General features: G+C 40.1%; 1 protein-coding gene across 4 annotated transcripts in view; it reads right to left on the reverse strand.

Annotated features, from left to right (window-relative positions):
- ppp3cca (protein phosphatase 3, catalytic subunit, gamma isozyme, a) overlaps positions 1-8,261 on the reverse strand; it is a 33,074-nt gene extending 24,813 nt beyond the window's left edge. For all 4 annotated transcript variants that reach the window (XM_055050698.1, XM_055050697.1, XM_055050696.1 and 1 more), the window contains exon 1: positions 7,707-8,261. In XM_055050698.1, coding sequence (XP_054906673.1) covers positions 7,707-7,770 — 64 coding nt within the window. In that variant the 5' untranslated portion in view covers positions 7,771-8,261. The remainder of the gene's footprint in view (positions 1-7,706) is intronic.
- Between the last annotated feature and the right edge of the window lie 3,368 nt (positions 8,262-11,629).

The following is an 11,629-nucleotide window of genomic DNA, read 5'->3' on the forward strand; positions in this document are numbered from 1 at the left end:
CCGCAAAAACAGTAGCTCTCTGCCTCAGAGAGCCACTCAGTGCCTTCTGATAAGAGCTTGTTGACAATTAGAAGGACATTGATTACCTAATGCTCTCCCTCACATGGCAGCAAGATAGAGTCACAAATGCTAAGTGTGTCGTCGTTAGGAGAGTCCAACTCCTGGTTATAAAATAATAGCCACTCTGTGCTTCAACAATGACAGCCGCTTTGTCTGCAGGTTATTCTGGACTCGCCCAAACGAATCAAAGAGAGAGTGAGAGTGTCAGAGAGTGATCCAGGCTCTCTCACTTCTACCACCAGAAACAGTTAGAAGGGATTATAGTGAGAGGCTAATAACAAACCAGACAGCCAAAGCTTTATGCCACTGCTTCATGGCCTGACGTGTGGATGTGGCGATCAGAAATCCTAGAACTACAACAGCTTTCGAAAATCTTTCTCATTCCTGTTGAGCGCTCATTAAAACTTTATGTAACAAACAAGGGCGATGTCATACTGTGTGCATAACATATCTATTTAGAAACAAGCAAAAAAAAATCTAATAAATGACGTGTTCGATGTCCCAATGTGGAGGAGGGTTGGATTTTTCCTTCATTGACACATCGCAGCAGTTAAACTTATTTCAGTACGTATTTTAGCACTGGAAGCGAAAATCATTTTAAAAAGTTGTTCTATGCTACTTTTACTTCTATGCTTTATCTGTAGTATTCAAATTTTAACTACAAGCTCCCCAGTTAATTATAAGCTGTAATAATGCATTGGGACCGTTAAAGAATGCTAGAAAAAATGTGTTTGATTCTACAACAAATTTTGCTGGATAATTAATTGTCCTAGTAATTAATGTGATAAACATTAATATTATTGTTTTAAGACAATTTCTGAATTATATATTGATAATAGCATAATAAAGCAAGTTTTCCGTCTCACAGAACAATACACTTTAACTTTGTGCAGAAAACTTTGCACTGGAACTGGCAGAAATTTAAATATCCAAAACAAAACAACCAAAATCAGAAAATTAAAAAAAAAAGTTAAATGGATTGTGATGCCTTTGTAAACAAAATTGTTAATAAAAAAAAAGCATGAATGAGAAAAATTGAAATGATCAAGCTTATTATAAATTGTCATCTGATTAATTGATTGGTTGCTTAATTCTACAGGCTTATATATTCTCAATTTAATTGAAATAATACCGTTTAAACTATACCAAGAGTGTCATCCAGAACCTGTTCTAGTAGGTAAGTTTAAAAATCCAAAGTATGGAGCAGACATGAAGGGGGCATACTCATGTTTTAAATGATAAATATCTCATTTCCTACTACTTACAGAGTAGTAGGTGGTGGGCCCATCTAAGATCCCAAACCTGCTACAGTTTGTGTGTACCGGGCCACTTCCCCGAACTTAACTAAGATTCTGAAAAGTCTGACAACATTTCTAAATCCAACGAGTTCCATGACACAGATTTATAAAGTTCAAAGGGATAAAACAAAGCAGATGTCCTATGAAATTTTCATCCTTCTTGGGAATTGTTTAACTCAGATCCGGGTTAATTTGCCCCGATTCAACGGAACCTGAAACTTTCACCATGTTGTGACAGTACGAGACAGATAATCTGTGGACTGACCGATCTCCTCCACCTCCTGTGTGTGCTGCTATTGCCATCTGAAGAAATGCAGCATTCCCGACCAAAAGCAACCAATTAGAGCCAGAAGGAAGCTTTTGTGCTAAATTAGCACATTTAGCTAATATGTAGCTAAATATTAGTCAACTCACTATTTCAGGAAAACCATTTATCTGCTTTCATTGGTGGCTATGCTAACTAGCCTTAGCACTCACCATAGGCTTTGCTGAGGGAGTAGCAACACCCGGGTAAGGATGGCAGTGATTAGCTCTGATTAGCTGTTTCTAGTTGGAAGACAGAGGAGCTTGATTTTTGAGACATATTTTTTTGTCCCATACTGTCACAACATAGTGACAGATTTTTTTACATATTTCTATAAATATGTAAAAAAACATATAATTTTTTTCTCTTAATAAAAGTTACATATGCCAGCTTTAATGTGTAGATACTGTATATTAAGTTAGTGAGAAGACATTTTACTTTTAGCTAATCTAATCCTCCTCGTTATTTTACAGTATGACTTGGAATAGAAATCTATCAGATTTTTTTCCACCAGCTCCCACTGCACTGGCCTGCAAACAACCGACCACTGATCCAGGCCGAGCGAGCTGAAAACCAGGGACCGATTTCTGGGTGAGATCTCTGATTACAAGAAACGCAGCATGAATAACAAACTTTACTTCAGCCAGTTTATAGAGGCATTAAAAAAACAGACGGTATTTGCCATCACTGATGGTCAGACCCAACACTCCTGATAATCGAATCAATGTGAACGTCTGCGCAGAGGTCATCCTATGCTACCAAATGTGACACATATTCCAATATCAGCCAGTGCAGATGAGGACTGCTCCATGTGATAAAAGCTGTGCCAGAGAGGCGAGGAACAAGAACAGGAAGGAGAAAAAGAGACACTAAGAATGTTATCTTATCCTCACAGGGTAAATCAAAGTGCAACCTGAAAGCGGCAGTAAGGAGGTTTTAGTGTGGGTGTTTGTCCATAATCAAAGCTGTGTATAAGTGTATAGTTGGCTGGATTCAAGTTCTCTATTGTTGTCATAGTAAACACAGAACATGACACTTTGTCTTTACAGCTGATCTAATAGAGTCCAGGCACTAAACACAGGATTGAAGGCGGTGTTTGACTGAAAGTGAAGGATTACCAGTAACTGATGTTAGTTCGGCCACAGACAGCAGCAGCAGCACGGACCAGGCTTGACTCGCCCGGAGCTGAGGACAAGCTGTCATGTGTTGACCGGTGAGGTATAAATAAACAGTAAGTGCTCCCAGACCTACAAGGCACGGCCACGAAGAGAGCTGTAAGCTGAGGTACAAGCCTTAAGAACAGATTAGGTAAAGCCTCTCTTAGCGAGGGCTTCCAGATCCAAGGGCTGTTTACTTAAAAGCCTCGCCGCACATAATGGGAAAGGACCTGAGCGCACACAAAGCAGGACCTGGAAGGTCTTGAAGAAAGAATGGGGGAACACATCAGGATTGTAAAAAAAAAAACTCAGGCAGACGTTTTCAACAAAAATTTACAAGCGGTCGCAGGAAGTCATTACGCTTGCTGGACTGTAATAATGGGTCTCAATGGCAAAGGACTGAAAACTTAGTCCAACTTAAGTAGATGTGGCCTTCTTGCTGTCCAATAGAAACATCCATCCATTCATTTTCTAACACGCTTATCGCCAGTGGGGTCGCCAAGGGAGCTGGCGCCTATCTCCAGCGGCCGACGGGCGAGACGGGGTCACACTGGATGGATCACTGGTCCATCACAGGGCATCCAATAATAATAGTAATAATAATAACAATCAATTAATTCTGGGTTTATTTGCATGCAGGATCAAGACTTGAAGACATTCCTGCAAAAAATTTCAAAAGTTTACATGATGGCCAAATACACCTTTGTGTGATAGTTCACAACAAAGAAGTGAAGAGAAACGAGAAAAAAAAATCTCATTTCACAATATGATGAACGACTGAACATATGGTTCATCATTTATCGTGAAAAATTTCTAGTCGCAATAAAAATTTTGATTTATCGTGACAGTAAATTTCAGTTATTTAAGGTGAATTAAAACAAAACAAGAAGAAAAACTGTTGCTATTTGTATTTTCGTAATTGTCCTCGCAATAGCGGGACAAAATCCGCCTCGGCCGTAAACACAGACAAGCTTCAGCATCATTAACATGTTCAAATATCAATAAGATGAACCTGTGAGAGGGAGACCAGGTCTACTGACTGAGTTTAAAATCAATCACTGAATACAGTGATAAATCAGTGATGTATTCGTACACTAACCCAAACCCAAATATTACACCATATTGTAGCCATGGTAACACAACAATCAAATGATCAAGATGATTCTTTAAACTTTTACAAAGTAAACTTCCTAATTAATGTACTTTTTTTCTGAGCTGAGTGCATGAAAAAATGCAATGTATTAACACTGTAATTCTCTACAAATGAACGCAACAGGTTTTGAAATATAGTTTATGTTACAATTAAACCATTTCTAGGGTCCGCTGAATGGCTCCTACCACCAGCTACTGAGTTTTCTTTGCCTAGAAAGTTCAGTCTTGTAAAAATAGATCTCAGAGGTGCTAACATCAAAAAATTATATTGAGTTAACCCCTTTGAGCTTTTTTGGTCTATAAATCAGTCTGCAGCCAAGTTGTTGTAGAGGTCAAATATATATTATAGGGCTTAATTAGTAAAATAGCAGCAAATTTGCTTATTTCATAACTTCATAACCAGCGACCTTCTCTCCTCTGGTCTGTTTAACAGCTACTGTCTCAGATCAACTCAGCCCTCCAGGACTGTCAGCAGCAGAAACAGCAACTTTATACTTGTTGGGGAAAATATATTACATTTGCTTTGCATTGCCCCGCATGATGGCAATGATATAGTATGATCCAAATTAAATTATTGATTAATATGGGTTGCTTCTATGTTGTTGTTTGGTGTTTTCTTCTTCAATGTGCCTTTTCTTCACTTTGAGCCCCTGCCCCTCCAAAGATCTCTGCACGGCCCTGCACTCTGTGTTGGGCTGTCAAGTTCAAGGGGTGTGAATAGTTTTGTACGTGTCTGTGTGTGTGTGGGGGGGGGGGGGGGGGGGAGGGGTATGCAGACAGGGTGAACTAAACCACAATTTTCCTCCCCAACACATAACCCAGAAAAAGCTTAAGCTAGCTAAAAACTAATGATCTAACAATATAATAATCAACTATCACCACCCTGACAATGGCTTCTTATTAAAGCCCGTCTGGCCTAATTAGCATGAATGTTGGATGAACTCTTGAGAAGTGCAGACGCGCGCGCGCCACGTCACCACTAGCCCCCCTCCCCTCATCCCCCGGTCTGGCATGACAACAAACGACACGAGGCACAAAGAGGAGACCATCCGCCGCGCGCTGTCCGTCCAGGATAATGTTTTTGACAGCGACATGAGCCAGCCTCTAGAATATGGTGGCTATTGTTTCACAAATCGCCACAATAGGCCGGGCTTGAATTACAAAGATGCGGCTGGGTGGAGATGAATGGAGCGGTACCGCCGCCGGATGAATCATGAAGTCCACTTCAGATTACTCTCATTATCGGTGAATGTATTAGCCTTGAAAGCTAAATCAGCCAGCCTGGGGCGTACTTGCATAGCAGGCTGTGATCTCTAGTGGTTGCGTTTCACTTATTATTATTATTATTATTTTATTTCAGATGGAAATAAACTTATTTTAAATTCGCTTTAGGACGGTTGTGGTGTACAAAATCGAAAACAAGCTGCATGACCCGGGGTTTCCCAACAGCAGCTTACAGCGCTATCTCTCCTCTCCCTCTCCACACTGTGACTGGCCATGTTGGGAACATTGCTCGGGAGATTCTTTCCACAATTAACTCACTCTCTCCCCACTGGCTCACGCTGCAGCATTCCAGTCCTCTGGCAGGACATTCTCCCAGTGCCCCTGCAGACAGACCGGGATGTGGGCTGCGATGGTGTTAAGTAGTGGTACTGGTGAAGGAGGCAGCCTCTGCAGGGGCAGAGATGAATCCTTTCTCTCCTTCTGATCCAAAAACAACAAATGATGGCATGTCTGTTCAAAGTGCCACCACAAGCTGAGCGGGAAGGAACCAGATTTGTTTTGCTAACTGTGATAAGACAGCAAAGATTGCTAAGAAGTTGGTTTGTTTGCTGGACTTTTGTGTGTGTGTGTGTGTGTGTGTGTGTGTGTGTGTGTGTGTGTGTGTGTGTGTGTGTGTGTGTGTGTGTGTGTGTGTGTGTGTTGAGAGAAAAAAGTTCAACAAGGGGAGGGGTGTGGTCATATGATGGCGTATTGGGGCCATTGCAGATAGAAAAAAAGACAAACATGGACATTTCTGAGTTTGAAAAGTGAAAAAAAAATTGTTGGAAAAAACTCTGACATTTTTGCAGGAACTAATGTGAGAAAAAATGTTTGCTGAGTTTCAAAAGCAATTCATTTCAAACTCATTAAAGCTCAGCAATTTTTTTTCTGAGATTAATCTAAAAACTCCTGAGTTGTCTTCAGGCAACTTTTCAAACTCAGAAGTTTCTGAGTTTGTTCTAGAACATTTCTGAGATTAATCCAAAAATTTCAGTTTTTTGTGGAAATGTACTGTACTATTCCTTTTCTATCTACAACGGCTCCAACATCTCGTAGCATGGTCTTGCTAGTCCTCAGAGCCACTTCCACAGTGGCTCTTAATAACGTTGGCAAAAAAAAGTCATAAAGAACTAAGTAATGTTTTTAGGACAGGTTTGAGACTTTCACTAGCCCAGGGGCCCACGTCCTTGTAAATCCGGCCCTGCTCATTACCATGTTCAAACCCAAAGAAACACAACAGCCAGCAGCATAAATTTACTGGCCATCCAAGCCAGATATATGTATAATATCTGTCACTATTAAGGATCTATGAGGAATGCACATTTATCTTTGACTTATTCTTGGTTCTGCTCAGCCCCCTCCTGTCATCCCTCTCTAAATATCACAACAGCATCAGAAAACCCATGAGGTTCTCTTCTGGCCCTTGATTTGGGGGTTTTCTGCCACAAGAGTTTTAGTGGGGCCCCTGGTGAGTAAGTGAGTTTACAGCTGCTATTTGTGCACAGATATTTACCATTACACAATTTTGTTTCCAGGATTCCCGACAGTAATGTGAAATAACCAGAATGTGTTTCAGATTTTTTATTTTTTTTCCACTCCTGCTAAAACAGGAACGTTGTGATATTGCTAACATTTGAATATGACAAATTCCACTTTTGGTTTTCCTGAAGATTTGTTTTTGATTGACCAAATAGTTGGTTCATAATTTATCCCTTCATTTGACATGCATGCTTAAATAGGCGTGGGTTCCCTTACGCATGTTAAGTGATTCATATTCATTTCAAAATTTTACAATTCATTTTGGAGGAAAAAAGTAAGTATTTTTGTTTCATAGCAGAATGTCTCTCTCCCTGTTTCAAACATAAAAACATATTCAACAGATACAAATGTGACTCTTTGAATAAAAAGGTAACAAATAATTAACCATTTATTCTAATGACTGTCAGGCAAAAACATATCAAAGAATGTCAAACATTCCATTTGAAACTTTATAAAAAACATTTTTTAGCATTATTAATAATTTAAGAAGATTTTTATGTTTTGAGGTCGCAGTTTCTATGAAGCCGAAGTGAAAAGTGAAGGACATAAATTTCCTCAGAATGTAAAAGTCTTAGATCTACAACCACGATCACTTGAAAGTTGTCTTGATGCTCTCATGTGAAATTCATTTTAAAATCTTGCCGAACATATTCGAACAACAACCTGCCCCGATTTCACCGACTGACAGATGCAGACCTCTGCGCCTCAACTAAATATTTATACAATTGATCAAATTCATGCCACGGTGAAACATCATTCAGGGCCACAGAAAGAAGAAGAAAATGTGTATCCAAGCAACAGAAAGTAGGAATCACTTTTTTTCTTCTTTTTTCAAACAAGAACAAAAATTTCTCTCCTTCTCATTCGAACAAAGAGTGTAAAGTTTGTCCAGAAGCTACAGGTGGTCTCGCTGTCCATGCGGCAGTGACTCACCTTTGACAAGCCGGTCTGTGGTGGACTGTTTCTCCTTGTCTTTGTCTTTATCCTTCCCTGACATCTCTGCTTCGGCTGGCTGCTGCCTTCAGCGGGGGAGAGAGCTTCGGTTCTGGGTCCGGCTATCCGGCGGCAGAGGCTAGCGCGTCGGTCCGCCCGTCCAGACTTTCGGCTGGGTCAGCGGTACCACTTCAATGTTCGGCGGCTCCTCGCGCGCTCCCCGCCGCCGGCTCCCCTTCGTCTCCTGCTGTAAATTCGCCGACAACCAGACGAGCGTACAGTACTGACGCTGGCGAATGATTAAAGCTTAAAGTCGCGGCTCTGGACTCAATTCTGGGGATGGAACGAGCGAGAAGAAGCAACAATGAAAACGCACGAGGAGCATCGGAGCTGCGGGGAATTGACGAGCTCGCGCAACAAATGCGTTCCCCCAGAGGAAGCAGGTAATCCGATTTAGTTACTCTTTTCCAGCTAGTTAGCCAGCTAACATCTTAACGCCTTGGCAAGTCAGCGGACAAGCAGAAAGAGCAGCGAAAGGAGCGCCGGCTCATTTTGTACCCGCCCGTCGTGATTTGCAGGGGTCGGGGGGGGGGGGGGGGAGAAAAGTGACAGCAGGATCTAGAGACGCCTTTATTCAGTGCGCGCGCGCACACACACACACACGCATATATAAAAGAAGAAGAAGAAAAAACTGGCGCGGCACGACGCCCTCCAAGATGCAGGCAGCGTCTTGATAGCGCGTCCTTCTCCTCCTTCGCCTCCTCGGATTAGATTGTAATCTGACAGGGAGTGAGGAGCAGCCCAGGGGCGGATTTCCTCCAACATGGTGGAGGCCAGCCGATGTGACGGGGCCGTGGAAATGTAACACGTGGGGTTAGGGCTGCGTTCTACAAAACAAACTCTGCCTTTTTAGACAAGAAAAAAAAAAGGAATCTGCAGACATGAAGAAAAGACTCAAGAGGATAGCGAACGTTTAGCTTCTACTGCAACCGCGGTGTTTATGTTAGGGAATAAATGGTGAGAGTATTTCAGACATGTTGACGAATAGAATATAATGTATGTATGCCAAAACTGTCACTATTTGGTGACAGTATGAGTCAGATAATCTGCGAAAAAAAAAATTGTGCTCCTCTGCCTCCTCCTTGTGGTCCTACTGGCATCTGCAGAAATACCCTGAGACTACCAATCAGAGTCAGGAGGAGGCCAATTATGCCTCTGAACTCTGCTCTTACACTTCCCCTTCCTACACCTATAGGTTGCTACAACAGACCCTGTTGTGAATGCTAACACTAGTTAGCATGACCACTGATAATGACAAATAAAAAATTTTTGTAATGGTAAATTGTTTCTCCTCTACACTGAGCACCGTGTACAGAAGCTTGATTGACAGCACTTCTGGCTTCCAGTGAAATGGTCAATTTCACATATCGTCTTATTCTGCACTAAACAGAACAATTAGAACAAAGTAGGTTTTGCTTCTCCTAATTGGACGCAAAGATCCAGCGGCATTCATACTTTATTTTGTTTTTCACTACAATATTGCCTTGAATTAGTTTTTCATATTTTAATGTAGAATTTTTATTTATTTATTTTTTTTGTATTTTCAAATGTTTGCATCCTGAAAAAAAAAACTGAGGTAAAAAGCCAAGAGATCAAGAAGAGAAACCTGGCCCTCTGCAAGTTCTGGTTCATCCTGTGGTACATTTTCTAGGTGTTTTGAGATGAGCTGTTCATAAGCATACTATCAAAAGTGGCTTGAAAACAAAGCTAAGCTCTGATTTCAGTCCCAGATAAAAACTGTGTGCAGAGATGAAAAGGTGTGTGTGAGCAAGGTGACCTAAAAGCCTGCCGTTGGCCCAGAGGCGTAATATTTGGTCCAAGTCAGTTAAATTGCATTCCTACCAAAACTAGAAAAATGTACTTGTATTCCCGTTAATAGATTTTCTTGGAGCCTTCTAATGCAATATTACACAGACTCATATTCATTGCTGAAGGTAACAACAGATTATCACTAATATCAAAATATAGAATTTGTTGTCCATTTAGATTTTCTTGTGTTTTTAGTTATTCTTGTCTCATGATTCCATATTTTTTTAAGTTTTGTAAACATTTAAACTATTTTGCTTTTTTGTTGGTATGCAAAAAAAAAGTCTTTAATCTTTTTTCTTTTTAAGCCACCGACTTCTGAAGTATCAAACCTGCAGGGATTATTCAAAGTTGCTATAAAAATAACAGAAGGGCATATTCTATAGGTTTTTCAACTTCATTGAAAAGTGGCTTGTTTTTCAAATGAAATGTTGCTTAAAGGTCCCCTTTGTGCCCAAAGGTGAAATATTCTGAATGACAAAACCCCCAAGCTACAGGACTGTTTTAATATAGACCACTAGGGGGCTCCCGTTTCATTTTTAGAAACCGCCACCTTTTACAGAAAACTGATGGAGGAAAACGAGATTACAGTACGTTCTTTTTGTTTTGATATTTCCTGCTGCGTGATGGCCCCTAAAACTCTTAAACCTGCGTTTCTATACGGCGCACAGTTGTTAGTGGGGAGTGTCATTATGGAAGCTTATTCTGCTGCGGCTTCCCAGGTTGGGAAGTGTTGGACTGATGCTCCTGCCACTAAAAAACTCATCATTAAGTCACAAGTCATCCAGAACTGTTCAAATAAATAATAATAATTAAAAAAAACACTGAGGGAAAAACTGATAGAAAAAAAAATTGATTTATTGAACTCAAAAATAGCATTAAATCCCACTTAAACATTCATTAAAAGTAAATAACTACAACATTACACTGAAATTATCACCAAGCACATTTAAAACCACCCACTGATGCAAAGGATCTGTTCAAAAAAAAAAAAAAAAAAAAAAAAAAGCAGCAAGTATTTAAAAGGAGTCGTTCAAACAAATGTTCCATGCAGAAAAAAAATATATTGTTCAATCCTGGTGTTCTCAAATTTCTTAATTTTTACCTAATTCAAATTCTCTGACAAGAATCACTTTAACAGCCTGTTATTTTATCAATACAAGTTAAATAAACAAAACAAAAAATATATCACATGCAAATAAATGTGGCTTTACTTCACACAATGGAAGACAAGTACGAGCACCGCTGGGCACTTAGCCTGGGAAGCTGTCGCTTGTCTTTTTGGCATGTTTTAAAGGAATAGTTTGGAATTTTTGAAGTTTAGTTGTGGTAGCAGCCCGACTCTCGTGGCATCTTCACTTATGGTAAATCAAACAGAGGCTTATTAACATCTTAAAACTCCTCCAGTCTAAGAAACACTCCAGCTATAGGTCCCAACAGGGAAGAGGAGTCCCGATATCTGATATCTGTTCCATATCAGCCAAAAAGTATCAGATTATATCAGCCTGCATCTGAAATCTCTACTCCAGCACTGCGCTCCAGCATTTAGTCTGGCCCAGCATTTCTATCCAGCAGCGCTTGTACCCCTTATCCAGACGCATCGGTTAATGATAATTGTTCTCAAATATCATCACTTGATCACGCCTCTTCTAATATTTCACTCTACAAAATAAGTATTAAAAGTACATATGATTCATCCCAATATTGTACTGGGTAATTATCGTATTGGCTAATACTTAAATCCTCAATATCTGAATCGCATCAGGAGGTGAAAAAGTTGGATCTACCCAAAAGAAATGAGTGTAAAAATTAATAAGCAAGAATTCACTTAAGCCACTCCTATGTTTTCACTAACCAAAAGAGTTAACTACTGCCGGTAACATATTAGATGCTAATAACCTTTAAACCAAAACTCACCTCCAAAATCTCAAACCATTCCTTTAAGTATTGTTTTTCTGCTACTGGGGGAGTTTCTCAGACTTAAAGACTTTCCTTAATGTACTGGATGAGGGAGAAAAAAAAAATGAAGGTACAGTAGCAGGTGCCAATCTCAAGAG

Source organism: Poeciliopsis prolifica, unplaced genomic scaffold, assembly GCF_027474105.1.
Source record: "Poeciliopsis prolifica strain line A6 unplaced genomic scaffold, Auburn_PproV2 SCAFFOLD031, whole genome shotgun sequence".
Lineage (NCBI taxonomy): Eukaryota > Metazoa > Chordata > Actinopteri > Cyprinodontiformes > Poeciliidae > Poeciliopsis > Poeciliopsis prolifica.